Source organism: Penicillium maclennaniae (assembly GCF_028827695.1).
Source record: "Penicillium maclennaniae strain IBT 15551 chromosome Unknown utg000008l:1.0-3552695.0:1.0-3555053.0, whole genome shotgun sequence".
In the NCBI taxonomy this organism is placed as follows: Eukaryota; Fungi; Ascomycota; class Eurotiomycetes; order Eurotiales; family Aspergillaceae; genus Penicillium; species Penicillium maclennaniae.
In genome coordinates, this window is record NW_026623220.1 from 2,776,143 (window position 1) to 2,790,088 (window position 13,946).

General features: G+C 49.2%; 5 protein-coding genes across 5 annotated transcripts; 3 read left to right on the forward strand and 2 right to left on the reverse strand.

The window, feature by feature from the left end:
* Positions 1–1,529: 1,529 nt before the first annotated feature.
* N7477_010000 (class V chitinase Chi100) lies at positions 1,530–2,054 on the reverse strand (the record flags this gene model as incomplete). Its single annotated transcript, XM_056971661.1, has 1 exon — positions 1,530–2,054. One exon carries the CDS (start codon positions 2,052–2,054, stop codon positions 1,530–1,532), a length of 525 nt encoding a protein of 174 aa, XP_056818640.1.
* A 508-nt stretch (positions 2,055–2,562) lies between these two features.
* N7477_010001 (uncharacterized protein) lies at positions 2,563–6,852 on the reverse strand (the record flags this gene model as incomplete). The annotated part of the gene is made up of 1 exon (XM_056971662.1): positions 2,563–6,852. The coding sequence occupies one exon, from the start codon at positions 6,850–6,852 to the stop codon at positions 2,563–2,565; it is 4,290 nt and encodes a 1,429-aa protein (XP_056818641.1).
* A 495-nt stretch (positions 6,853–7,347) lies between these two features.
* On the forward strand, positions 7,348–8,379 carry N7477_010002 (uncharacterized protein; the record flags this gene model as incomplete). Its single annotated transcript, XM_056971663.1, has 1 exon — positions 7,348–8,379. One exon carries the CDS (start codon positions 7,348–7,350, stop codon positions 8,377–8,379), a length of 1,032 nt encoding a protein of 343 aa, XP_056818642.1.
* A 1,415-nt stretch (positions 8,380–9,794) lies between these two features.
* N7477_010003 (uncharacterized protein) lies at positions 9,795–10,719 on the forward strand (the record flags this gene model as incomplete). The annotated part of the gene is made up of 3 exons (XM_056971664.1): positions 9,795–10,022; positions 10,111–10,460; positions 10,545–10,719. 3 exons carry the CDS (start codon positions 9,795–9,797, stop codon positions 10,717–10,719), a joined length of 753 nt encoding a protein of 250 aa, XP_056818643.1.
* Positions 10,720–11,983: 1,264 nt separating this feature from the next.
* On the forward strand, positions 11,984–13,373 carry N7477_010004 (uncharacterized protein; the record flags this gene model as incomplete). The annotated part of the gene is made up of 3 exons (XM_056971665.1): positions 11,984–12,188; positions 12,259–13,098; positions 13,120–13,373. 3 exons carry the CDS (start codon positions 11,984–11,986, stop codon positions 13,371–13,373), a joined length of 1,299 nt encoding a protein of 432 aa, XP_056818644.1.
* Positions 13,374–13,946: the final 573 nt, after the last annotated feature.

Here is a 13,946-nt window from a genome sequence, read left to right on the forward strand (position 1 = left end):
CTGGACCCTTGCGACTGCGGCGGGCCTGATCATGTCGAATACATCCTGGCAATGGGGTATATTATTGCAAAACAGCGAACGTGTTCGTTGACTATCTGTTGATCTATCGTCAACTCCTTCCGATGCACCAGAACTTGAGTAACGGGTTTCAAGACCCTGGCGTATGATCAGCGGACCCTGCATTCGCGCCAATGGAGCAAGTGGTGGATGACACCTTTGAGTCCCGCAGATGGCGATTCTGTGAGGGCCCATCTAGCTATGATCGTATATTGTGTATTTGAAAGCCTCCGAAAGGTTCCGTTGATATATCCTGGTCTAGCTTATTATGTTGAGCCATGTTTTCCTTTATTGATCTTTGCTTGTCCGTCAAGGCTCTCGAAGCCCCAAAGGCAAATGCTATATATAAACCCGACACCCCCACCGAGCCATCGACGATCATCACGGGCGCAAAAATAGGGCTTGAAAGATCTCCCACAATCATGACGTCGAAAATGAGAAAATGATCGAGTCAAGGAGGCAGGAAAAACCCGAGCCAATTTTATTGCCTCTACAAGAGTTTCCTTATGGAATCGTTTAACCTGAAGAGCCGAGGAGCCAGAAAAAGTACTCAAGACATCCTTTGTCATATTGAAACATTGACTCCTTGAGTCGTGCGATCATAATAATAAAAACAGCACTCGCAGCGCCCGAAGCGTACCGAAGCGGTCAACCCCGTCGCACAAAACAACATCAGGCATGTAATACTCAGGTACCATCTCCAATTCTATCGTAGCACGTCTAGACCTCCCTTGACTCACCACACATTTATTCCGGGCACTGTGGCGCCCGCTAGCTCGGCCAAGTCCGCCACCTGCCAGCAGAAAATCCCGCCCCTTGCACCATCTGGAACAAAATTGGACTCACTTGTGCGGATTGAAAATTCTGACTGGGTCCTCTGTATCACAACGTCCCCTCTGCTGGCTGTGCTAGTTCCATCCCGTTCGATTGGTTGTGGGGTGGGACATGTAAATTCCCAACTCGAAGATCGAAATCGACTTCCCGCGGTCTAGAACATCGGGCCTTGTTCCATTGAGACGGGACCCATGATTTATAATACTACCGCCATCTGACAGGTTTACATCTCGGATGCTCGGGGTTTGTGTGAAGGACCTCGGAGGCTGACAGTGTTTTGTTGATGGTTATTAGTTCGCTGGTGGCGGAGTAACTATTGGGGTTTGGTCGGATCAGAGTCTTCAGCGGTTGAGTCGGAGATTTGGGCTCGTTAGCAGAGTCGGTAGATGGAGAGACCTAGTGCATTGGATCTGCGCAGTTTGAAATACGCGTCTGGGATCAAAAGAGACCGTCGAATCTCGAATGATCTCGTGACTATCTGAACAACGCGAGTTCTAAATTACAACAGTCCGCGACCTGGCTGTCGAAGCTGACAAAAACTTATAAACAAATTAATCGTGCCGGCGGAAATGTACTTTTGCTTCCCAGTCATGAAATCCCAAGTGATCTCGTCGTACAGACATCAAATTTGATTGCAGTTACCCTGTCACAATAGCTCTTTCCACGCAACCGCTCTTCATCGAGACAGGAAGGTTGAACTTTGCAGCTGTACCGTCGGTGGTCTCGGTGCTGAATTCCCAAGCCAACATTGCACCGCCCTTCTCTTCATTCTGGAGACTGCTTGACAGCGCATCTTCGTCGACATTCGAATGATCGATGTCGTAAATCAGGAAGCTGTATGCCGAAAGCTCATCCCACATAGCACGATTGGCGGTGAACGATGGAACCGAGATGGTAGTCGACTTCCCTGCACCGTATGTCTCTGTGAGTGAGTATCCAGAAACAGCGATATACGAGAGAGTCGAGGTCGCGTAAGCAATTACAGTGCCATCGGTAGTGGTCTCGTAAGGCCAAGGCACAGTTGGGTTTTGTGTCTGGAGAACAGTGCAGGACTTAGAGCCCCATGTGAGTATCCAGCCACGGCAAAGTACAAGACAGTCGAAGTTGCGTGAGCAATCACTGAGCCATTCGCGGTGAAACTGGACGAATGCCGACTGCTTCATATTACGCCAGCAGATGTATGAGAAGCTAATGAAAGCAAGATTAGACACGCTTTCCCGGCCAATGAAGACCAGCTCTTGAAAGCGTTCATCTTAAAAGTCTCACAAAAAGCATTTGAATGAATGGATTGAGCTTTTGATATGCGTGGGCCTTGCATCGTATATAAATACTTTAGGCGCCGGCGTTCACGGCTTTTCTCATCTCAAGGTTGTTTTCGCCTTTTTAAGACCATAGGCACCGACTAAACAGTACTAAATCAACGGTCTCAAGCCACAACAATCAATAGACTTTCGGAGCAAGTTAAATGAACTGGGTCTTAGTAGTCGTACTTGAAAGCATTTGTCAACTCCTATAGTCCGATCTCGTGTTGGATGATTACTGTGGTTGAAGTGCCTAGGTATAGGCTGATCTTCACTATCATATTCTAAAGACAAGCGCAGGGTGTATTTGGGTCAAATTCAATTATTCTAGCCTTGATTTCTCCCAACTAAGTGCTCCCAGTGATAGAAACTACTTACCACCAGCCATGCCATACACTCGACTTGTTTGAATAAAAGGTGTGGCAATGTCAATCTCGGAGGGCGGCATGGCTGCAAGGAATTTAGCGACTAACACCGGCATGCCACATTTCCGAGCGGACTCGATCCAGTTGGCAAGGGGCTGCTCAGTGAAAACCTCCCCGGACTCTTTCTCCAAGTGCTCCTTCAACTTGTCAGCAGCGACACGAACCTCGCCAGATTCGTGGATATAAGTGACTGAAGTTGGCTGAATGGGACGTAGCAAATCACCCACTATATTGGCAGCAGCGGTTTCTAAATTAATGAGATCCACATAGCCCTTACAGGAGCTCAAATCCGGCAAGGAGCGCATCTTCCGAGAGAATTTCAACACGTTATTGGTGATATCCATCTCAGGCGCCCCGGGCCCGACAATGCTCGAGATACGATGGATTGTCACGGGAAGACCATAAATCTCGTTGCATTTCTCCAAGTATACCTCGCTTACCCACTTCGAAGTAAGGTACCCGGCCTCTCCATCCTCAGCTGGAGGGAAGCGCCGCACTGAGGTTTCTTCGAAGCTGTCAAGTCCAGTAAAGTGGGAAAGGGCAGCACTAGAAATATAGTGAATGGGCACGCGGTATTGGATTGCGAGTCGGGAAAGATATTGTGTAGAGCGCACGTTCACGGCGGACAAGAGCTCGAAATTTTTGACGAAGGAGATATCAGCGCCGCAGTGGATGATACCGCAGCAGTTTGACATGATGTGAAGGAAAGTCTCCTCCGAGAGTCCCAGGTTAGGCAAGGAAAGATCTCCAGAATGAACAATCACCTTGTCAGATTGAAGCGCGCCCGACTGCCGCCCAACGCCCTTTCCTTGAGACCGAACGCCAAGGCAATGAACTTGATCAACCCTGGGATCAGCGATGAGAAGTCGGAGGATCTCTTGCCCAAGGAAGCCTGTAGATCCGGTCAAGGCGAGTTGGAGAGGCTTGTCCCTGCTAGAGTTCCAGCCACTCGACGTCGCAATATTGCTCAAATCTGACCGAAGAGTCGTTTCGACCTCCCAGTCCCAGGCTGCACGTTCTGAATTCTGAGATTGGGTTGCTTTGAGAAGTGCCTCGAGGCTACTGCTCTGGAAAAGATCTGGAACAGAAAGTGGTAGACCTTGCGATTTGGCCATGGATGCAACTTTCATCGCCGTGATTGAATCGCCACCAAGCTCGAAAAACCCATCGTCTAAACCGATTCGATCAGATGAGATCCCTAGGACTTGAGACCAGATAGCTTGCAGCTGGCGGCCAGCTTCTGTATCGGGCGCTCTCTTCGTGCGAGCCTCTCCCCACTGACGATAGCTGCGGAGCTGCTCCTGGGACAGCGCGGCCACAGCTTCTCGCAAGCGACGGCGATCTGTCTTGTCGGAGACTGTTCGAAGTACATGGGTGATTGGCAGGAAGAAGGAAGGGATCATGAAGGCAGGAACAGTCTGTCGGAGAGTTGCAATAGCAGCGGCGACAGATCGATGGAAGTCCTGAGTAGGCTCTATGAAAAGACCTTCTGGTTGCTCTCCTTGATTCTTCTGGGTGATAAATGCCACCAGCTGTGAATTGCCGTCTTTTTCAGGACTAATCACATCCGCGACCACCTCTTGGACGCCATGGAAGACGTTGGACACGTGGTATTCAACCTCTTCTAGCTCCAGACGCTGTCCTCGGAGCTTGACTTGCATATCTTTGCGACCAACGTAACGCAATGAGCCTTGCGGAGTATATTGCGCCAGGTCGCCAGTGCGGTACAGCTTGGTGAAAGGCGCATTGGGTCGCACCGACTGCATCCATTCCGGACTGCTTTCGACAAAAGCAGCTGTAGTCTTCTCCTTGTCAGCTAAATATCCTCGACCGACAGTATGACCTTCGATAACAAGCTCGCCAATTGCGCCGATGGGCATCAAGCGGTTGTAATTCGTGGGATCCACAATCCAAGTAACACAGCCGGTGCCAAATCCAATATCCCGAGGATCGATTGTGTTAGTAATCGAATTTTGTACTGTCGACAAGACACAGCATTCAGCCGGACCGTAGACGTTCAGCAGACGAACATGAGGGCCCCAGGTATCGATTTCAGACTGCAACATAGGCTCACCCCCCAAGGTAACGGTACGTAGTGATGGGAAGTCTTCAGGCTGGAGTTGCCGCAACAGTGATGGGGTTAGATCCACCCAATTGATGTCGTATGTGGCCACAACTTTAGCCAGTTCGGACTTGCGCTCCTCCTCGGACGGAACACAGAGGCACCCTCCGGCAGCTAGCGTCACCAACGTATCTGAGATGCTGACATCAAAGGCATAAGAGGCGAATTGTAACGCACGGCAGTCATTCGTCATTTTGCTGGTGGAGATGTAGGCCTTTGTGCTGGTAACAAAGGAACCGTGCTCAATTTGCACGCCTTTAGGTGTCCCTGTTGACCCGGATGTGAATACAGCGTATAGAAGATTTGATGCCGAGACTTTATTTGCCCCCGACTGAAGGCGGTTCCCTTGCGTTCCCACTGAGCTAGCGCCTTCATAAACCGGGATGCATTGTTCTACCATCGCACTGGATGATGACTCCAACGTTTTGGAAGTCAGGATGCATGCCGCATTCACCCTTCGGCAGATCTCTTGATTCCGAGACATAGGGTTCGATGGATCAAGCAAGACAAAAGCCGCGCCGGCCCTCATCACGGCCAACATGGCCACGGTTGCCCACCGGGACTTTTCAAAGTTGATAGGAATCAAAGTTTCTGGTCCGATGCCCTGATCAGACAAGAAAGCTGAGAGGTCCCCTGAGAGTTTTTCAAGCTCCCTGTATGTAAACTGGCCATCCCAAGCAACCACTGCCGGAGAGTCAGGCTGGGCGCGACACTGTTCCAGAATCAATTCATGCATGCATTCGTCGGACTTTGGTGGAATTTGATAATTCCAACTCCTTAGCTCATTGAGGTCTTCGGGGCTTGTCGAGTTGATCTCAACCAGTGAAGAATCAGCCTTCTCCGTCAAATGACCGATGACGGTTTTCAATTGGTTCAGAATTCGCCGCATCTGAACGGAAGGCACAATTCTGTCGTCGTAGACTGCTTGTACACGAACGCCATTTTTACGCAAATCACATACCAATGTGATAGCATACGTCCCGAATGTGGCATGGTTAGAAAGATCCAGATCCTGCGTTATTTCGCTAAGGTACTCATACTCGTACTGAGGCGGCGATTGAATGACGATCAAGTTCTTGAACTGGCAGGCAGTAGCTGCCTCAGATCCCAAGCGAGAAATATTGCGCAGCCCTCGTTGCTCATAAGGGAGCATTTCCTCAGTTGTGTCAAGCAAATGTTGCAAAGCATCAGCAACTTTTGTCTCTGGTGCGAATTGCACACGGTACGGAACGGTAGCAATAGTCGGGCCCGACATGATCTCAATATCGGAGAGTCTTGCTCGGCGGCCTGTAAACGTGACACCAAAGACAGAGTCTGACGATCCAGTGTACTGAGAGAGCAACATTGACCAAGCAAGATTGATGACTGCTGACTGCCGAGTCTCACTCATCCCTTCAGGGAAGGAAATATTGTTAATTAGGGACCCCTTTGCTGCCGGATTGTAAGCGGAGGACGGAATTCGGGGAAAGTCCGAGCTGCTGAGTCCCTGAAACTTTGAGCGCCACTTTTGCGCCGACTCTTCGGACTGCGCATGCAAAGACAACTCTGTAAAATCTGCAAACGCTCTTCGCGGAAGAGCGTTGCCCTTGTACGCGCTCTCAATATCATGGAGTACCACATTCAGCGACCAGTCATCATACAGGGCATGGTGAATGGTGATGACCAGATACTCTGCTTTCTGTTTGCTTTGGACAATAGCAATGCGAATCAACGGCTCACCCGGTGGCATAAGTTGCTGACAATCGGATGCCAGATAGGCGTGAAGATCATCTTCCCTCGCCACCTCCACGGGCTTTCGCATCACAGCCTGTAGAGTGCCATGAATGCCGGCGTGAATTAACCTTGTGCGCAGAATAGTGTGGGCCTCCAAGGTAGACAGGATCGCCGCCTCAAACTGCCCTATCTTCAGGGTATCGGGAAGAGCATATACATAGCGAGCAACATAGGAATTGGGACTCTTTTCCGAGAGAGCAAAAAGGCTCTCTTGGGCAGCGGTGGAAGGGTAAATGTCCTCTATCTCAGCGACCTGGACATGGCATTGCTCTGCTGCTAGTTGCAAGGCCTCCTGTGGGGTCACATTGCGAAGCAGAGAATAGGGAGGAATAGCCCCCATGTTAATGATGTGCTGATGGCTTTGCTGTGACAAATCTCGATGGTATTTGCAATTCGCAAAGGAAGAGAAAGGAAGAAAACTCACGGCTCAGGAAGATATTCGTAAAAGGACAAAACAGATGACAATGAAAACTGATCTCCACCGGCCGAATATCTCCTTTCTTTACTTTTAGCCGGCCCGCTAGTCATTGATTCCACCACAAAAAGTTCAAATTGTCTTTCCAAGCGAAATACACGTCGTCGTGACAAGAAACCGTGAGGAGCTGAATAGGGAGTAGACCCGCGTGTGGGTGGGGCAGGGAACCTAAGGAGTAGTGAAAGTAATTCCTGCTCCTTGTGTTTCGCGTAATGGTCATTTCATCATTGATACACGTTTCCTTCCGTACATTACTCATATAGAGGCAGTTCCAAAGTTCTAAGCGTCTTCTATGTGGCTATATAAGTGCGTAAGGCTTTGAGATTCAAAGGGTATCCAACTCTACCTACACCCTTCATCATGCGGATGGCTCCAGAGCTAGCTACCATGCCATCACCTCTCGCACCGCACGATGCCTTGCCCTTTCAAATCTATACAGCGCACGAGCGACCAGATTTACTCAGGGACTTGGATCAAGCCGACCATCCATTGAACCTTCTCTGGCCCGAGTTTCTTGACCAAGATCCAGTGTTCCAACTGTTTGTTCCAGCTCTGTTCCAAATCGACTATTTCTCACGATACCAATTCCTCGCCGTTGAAAAAGACAATGTCACGGGTCATGAGCAAATCATTGGGATGGCTCGTTCAATCCCATTCTTCTGGCCCGAGTTATTGACCCTGGACCCTACCTCGCGACTCTCCGAGCATCCCAAGGTATTGGCGACCCTTCCCGAAGGCGGTTACGACACAATTCTCTCTTGGGGAATACAGCAGCATCTTTCCCGTGAAGGGCTGATTGACCCACTGTGGTCCTTGAGCAATGACCCGCCCAATGCACTTTCAGCTCTGTCCATCACGGTTCGTGGCGATCGAAGGCGGACCGGTCTAGCCGAGATCTTCATCCGCACAATGAAGCAGGCCGCCATTGATGACAGCTTCCGCGCCATGGTAGTGCCATTACGCCCCACTCAGAAGCCCAAGTATCCCTCAGCGAGCATGGAAGACTATGTGCAGTGGACTATTAGCTCGACCACTGATAGCACTCATTGCATTCCAGGACCTGAAGTTAACTCTATCAACGTAACGCTTGACAGCCATCAACAGAGGAACAGTGCTTTTGATCCATGGCTACGCAAACACCTTCGTCTCGGCGGACGAATCGCCAAGGTGGCCCATAGGAGCATGAAGGTACGTGGGACGGACGAACAGTGGCGTAAGTGGACCGGTGTGGATTTCGAAGCCCGAGCTATGGAAGCCCGCGCTTGTGTTGATGGCGACGTCATGAATATCTTCATACCTGGTGGCTTGGTACCAGTGAAATACCATTGTCGAGACAAAATTGGGGTTTATGTTGAGCCGAACGTGTGGATTTATCATGAGTTGAAGGACTGAAAGCCTGTACATTAAAAGGAAAGGGACGTTGGTAGTGACAGATTACTGCAATCATAAAGGACCGCTTGAGAAATCGCAAGAACTGGCCATATGTATAGTTCACGGCTCCCTGGATTTTTGCTGAACAGTCTCCGAAGCAATGGAAATTACCGGGATCTGTACGATGTTGATCTTCGTTTCCCAGGCCGAGCTCCTCCGCTCAGTGCTGAGTGAAATACCTCAACAAGTTTTTTTTTTTTTAGGCTCATACCCAGCCCCTGGGACCCCTGTGGTAGTGGAGCCCGATTGATCGAGAGTTCGGGGATCGATCGACACGCTTTCCTACCAAATCTAATCTCGCTCGGCTCGTTCCCAGCCGTACCGTCTCCACTCCTCGTGGTGGTAGCTGAACGCGAGGAAAAATTACATGTTCAAGCCTAGTCAAATGGGCACACGACCACCGACGATCACTTTCGATCTGACCGTCCTCTTCACTAGGCACTCCACAGGTAGTTTGACCATTTCTAGTAATGGCTGGACCAAGCAGGAGGACTTTGAAGTGGAGGTAATTGAGTGCTTCCTTGATCGGGCGGTAGCCTTGATGGATCTCACGCGACCCCTTTCTAATAAAACCTGCCGTGTTTACTGTGGACCCTAGTTGCGTTCATCCATTAGTTCGGCCCCGCTTGTTTTTTCCCCCAGTGCTTGGAAGCGACAATCAAAGGTAGGACTAAGTCATCAAGGTCGTCCTCATTTTGGACTTTGTTCACAATAAATTAAGGACACCCCGCATTCCCTGCACTTTTGCACAATGGCATCACACGAGAATGGGGCCACGCCCACTTTGCAATATATCCCTTTGAATTATAGGCATAAAGAAGCCGATGCGTCTGCCCTTTCTATTGTTTTGGAGGCTCGTCCAGAGTGGAAGGACGCTGGGAACAATATTGAATTTGTTCACCTATCCGGTGGCCTCACCAACACTGCATGTCCTTTGTGCAAATGTTCCATTCACCATCGCCAACTTTCCATACTAACAAAGTTGATTAGATTCTCAAAGTCATCAATCGGAAGCCTGGGTTGACAGAAAAGCAGCTGGAAAATGCAGCACTTTTGATGCGAGTATATGGGAATACCGGTGCTCTCATCAACCGTAAAAGTAACAGATCCCCAGATTCTCATCTATTCATATTCTTCTTTCATTAAAAGACGTGCTGACGTAGAAATAAATAGGGGAAATCGCGACTCACCTACTTCTTTCTCAGCATGGCTTGGCTCCTCCCCTCCTCGCACGTTTCGAGAACGGTCTTCTCTGTCAGTTTGTTAGCGGTAAGCCGTGCGGAGAGCAGGAACTATACTCCCCGCCAGTCTTCTGCGCAATCGCTTCTCACCTAGCACACTGGCATGCCGTCCTCCCCAGCCCTGGTCCCAGCTTGATGGCCTCACTCGATTACTCAACTACTGCCCACTCATCGAACGGCTTGGACAACGGGAACGGCCAAGACGTGATCCAAACACCTTCCATATGGACAGTCATGCAAGACTGGATCGATGCCCTGCCAGCAGGAACACCCACCCAAGAAAAAAATCGACTGATTCTACAGAAAGAGCTGCAATGGATTCTTGACGAGTTTGATGGGAAGGAGACCATCGGGGAAAACGGCGTATGTTGCATTTTCTTTTCAGCAATCTTTCCCATCCACGTTTCATGCTGCTCAGATTATCTAACACAAATTTGACACATTTTCTCAGCTTGTGTTCTCACACAATGATCTTATCCCCGGAAATATCATCATTCAATCGGATGACGAGGACTTGATTGCGACGGACAGCTCTAAACCTGTCAAAGTCACCTTTATCGACCATGAATGTGCAATGTCCTGCCCCGCCGCCTTCGAGATAGCCAGTCATTTTGCTTGTTGGATTGGAAACGAGTGTGACTATACCAAGATTCCCTCGAAATACACTCGGCGGCAATTTCTCGTCGCATACACCAAGAGTTACTGCCAGCACCGCGGGTTGAGTCCATCGGCAGAAGCTGAACTTCTCGAGCGCTTGTCTGAAGATGTTGATCGTTACCGAGGAATCCCGGGCTTCTACTGGTATGGCAACGCACTTCAGGGGCACCACAAAGCCCCATTTTGGTTTTTCTTCTGATTGTTCACTGCTTACATAACGAACACTAGGGCTTTGTGGGGATTCGTTCACTCCGAAACCTCTGAACTGGACTTCGACTCTGCCGCCTATGGTAAGCAACGGCTGGAGGAGTACTATGCCTGGAAACGTGAATATGACGGCAGCCGGGCGAATACTGGTGAGGAAATGCCCTTCCGGGAGCAACGCTGGGCAAGAGAAGAATAAAAATCCAGTCAACAATCACACTAGCAACTGCACTGCTTCATACTTAATCGCATGATTAGTAGACTTTGACCCCGAAAGTTTCTCTCTAGTGACTCTTCTGATCCCATTTCATCAGAAAGTGAATGGTCAGGTGCAGCATAGTCAAGCAATGGCCAGGGCTTGTTTTGAAGGATACGTGCCCCTCGGAGTCCACCTTCCCTCCATCAGCCAGACCATTAGAGAGATGGGAATTCACTACTCTACCTTCAAGTAGACCAGAGTAACCTTCCCCCAAAGTATCGTTTCCAGGTCCATTGGGACCCTGCAAGTAAAGTTCGATTGAAAATTTGGGGTTCGAGCTCGAAAGGTCTCCTCGTGTGAGACTCAACGAGCGATGCAATTCGAATCATGCAAGTGACAGTATTTACGTAACATCAGCGATCAAAACATGGCCCACATGAAACACTATTCACGAGCAGAAACAGGATGGGTCCGATTTCTTGTTCAATCCAAGCGATCAACTCTGGTGTATCTGGGTCGATCAGCTAGTCCCTGCTTCCTCGTGGGTTCCCACCTCGAGGCGCGTCCACTTCACTGACAGATCCACGCAAGGACTGATCTGAGGGGAAAGCCCGTTGCCAGGGAACTTGCTGGAATAATTGGCCATCCATTGGCGCAATTCTCCAAATGCGTCTGAGACGGTCATGAAATCCACTCATCGCGATTACAGTGTTGGCTAAATTAGCTGCATGGTGTTTCTAACTAGTCGCAGACGCTAGTTGGAACTCGTTCGTCTGAAATACACTTGCAATTTCAGAGACAAAAACAAGTGGGATTTTGGCGCTAACGAGACCCACAGCTCGACAGATCACTCGGGATCGCTGGGCTGATGTCAATACAATGAACTCCTTACCCACTCAGCACGGTTGCCACTTAGCTCGCGTGCACGGGTGCCTTGGAATAATTGTATCCATTTCTGTTTTGAGGAAGCCAGCAGCCCGTCTTTCAGTCTCAACTCGTACTAGAATAGCACAATCATTGAGCTATGGAAGACTCGAAAAGTAGGCCTTGGGGCCATCGTTGGCGCTCTTCAACGCCATTTCTCATAGTCTGCGTCTCCATCGCTGGCTTCACAGGTGAGTTCCCTTTACAATTGCCCCAAATAGAGATGAGAGAGAGAGAGAATGAACCGGAGAGAGAGATTGCAGAGATATACTAATTTTTGACCCTCTTGATACTGCCAGAAACCTTTTCATATGGCTTTATTGTTCCCATTCTTCCCTACATGCTCGAGAATCGCAGCCATGTCGATTTTGCCGACATTCAAAAAGTCACCTATCTTCTCTTGATGTGTTATGCGGTTGTGTCAACAATTTCATCAATATTCATTGGACCCTTGGCAGATCGATGCTCATCTCGCAAGGCGCCTTTGATATTCTCATTGGTTCTCACATTTGTCGGATCGGCTATTCTAGCAATATCAACCAACCGTATGTTCAGCTTCTTCTGACATGTTTCGATATCTCCAGACAGCAAAACTGATATCGGGTGTTTTAATAGTTACGGGGCTTTTTATTGGCCGCATTCTCCAAGCTATTGGCGGCACTGCGGCTTGGATCATTGGTTTCGCTACCCTCAGAGACTCAATTGAAGGGAAAAATATGGGAAAGGTCTTTGGAGTGGTACGGAGCTTTGTGAGCCTAGGAGCCCTCTCTGGCCCAGCTGTTGCCGGCGTGCTACTCGAGTTAGCCGGTTACTGGATAACTTGGGGCAGTGTTTTGTTTATTCTTGCACTGGACATTGTGATAAGATTCTTGATGGTGGAAAAGCCATTGAAGAAGGGCGGTTCCTCCAAGCCCGAGAACGATCATGACAGATCCAGCACTGCATCACGTAGCACAGACGAGGAGTCCCCTCTACTCCCTGAGGCGTCCTGCGATCCCAAGGCAAGCGCTCAAACGGAAGAAGTGGCCAGTGTGCCCACCGCATCATTCTACAGGGCGATTCTTCTGCAGCCTCGGGTTATCATTGGTCTCTTATGCTCTACGGTGTACTCCGCCATTCTCGCGAGCTACAGCACGACCATTCCTATCCATGTGAACCTTGCATTTGGCTGGGGAAGCTTACCCACTGGCCTTCTATTTATCGGGTTAGAGGGCCCAATCATATTGGCCAGCCCTCTATACGGATGGCTTCGAGACAAAATTGGCACTCGGCTCCCGGCCACAATCGGTTTCACTCTTCTGGCCCCGTTGCTCTGGCTGGCCGGAGCAGCGGATCAAAAGGAGTTTCCGTGGGCCACGCCTCAGAGCTCAGCTGAGGCTACATATATCGCTGCCATCATATCTATTGGAGCTGTCACTAACTTGATGAGCAGTGTATCTACCATTGAGACAACATGTGAGTGATTTGTGCGTCAAGATTCGAAAGTTCCCCGGCTGATCGAGCAATTTGCATTGAAAGGCGCAGTAGACGAGGCTGAAGAAAAGCAGCCAGGAATTTTTGGCCCAAATGGAGGCTATAATCGAACTTACTCAATCTCCACCTTGAGTTTCTCGGTGGGATTACTTGTTGGGTCACTCTTTTCTGGTGTCTTGACCGATACAGTCGGATACTATTATATGAATTCGATCCTGGGTAAGTCCGCTTTCGTTCTCCGTCATTCACCCAGCTAATGTGGCGCTAGCGGGAATTTCCATCGTCATGTCTGTTGCATCATTCACGTGCCTGGGAGGAAAATCCCCTTCGTAGGAAGAGATCTAAGCATTTCTAGCAATGACGGAATACATTATGAAGAGGGATGTTGATCTCGCGATGAAGAGAATCAGTTAGATAATACCTCGACCTCCTTTCTGATATATAACTTGCAGATAGTTGAGTGACTATCAATTATAATTTGGCGTCAAAAATTCTGTTACTAAGGTGTAGGAGATTGACAACGTACGTTATATTTATCCGAGTCTATTCAAAAGGCGAGGTCAATGGAAGACTGGCAATACAGACAGCTTGATATAGGAGGCATGGATCGCTACTTCGCAGCCATCTCAGTACATTTCATGTCTTGGGGGAAAAAAAAACGCACAGCTTGCAAACTAGTCTAGGAAAGTACTTAGTGTGAGAGAAGTGCAGAAAAGAGAGAGAAAGGGTGTGTCCCCAACATGCCCATGTCTAAAACAGAACTATACGACGAGCCTTGAAAACATGGCAACTCAACAAGATACGATACAAGAGACTATAGAAATCTGATC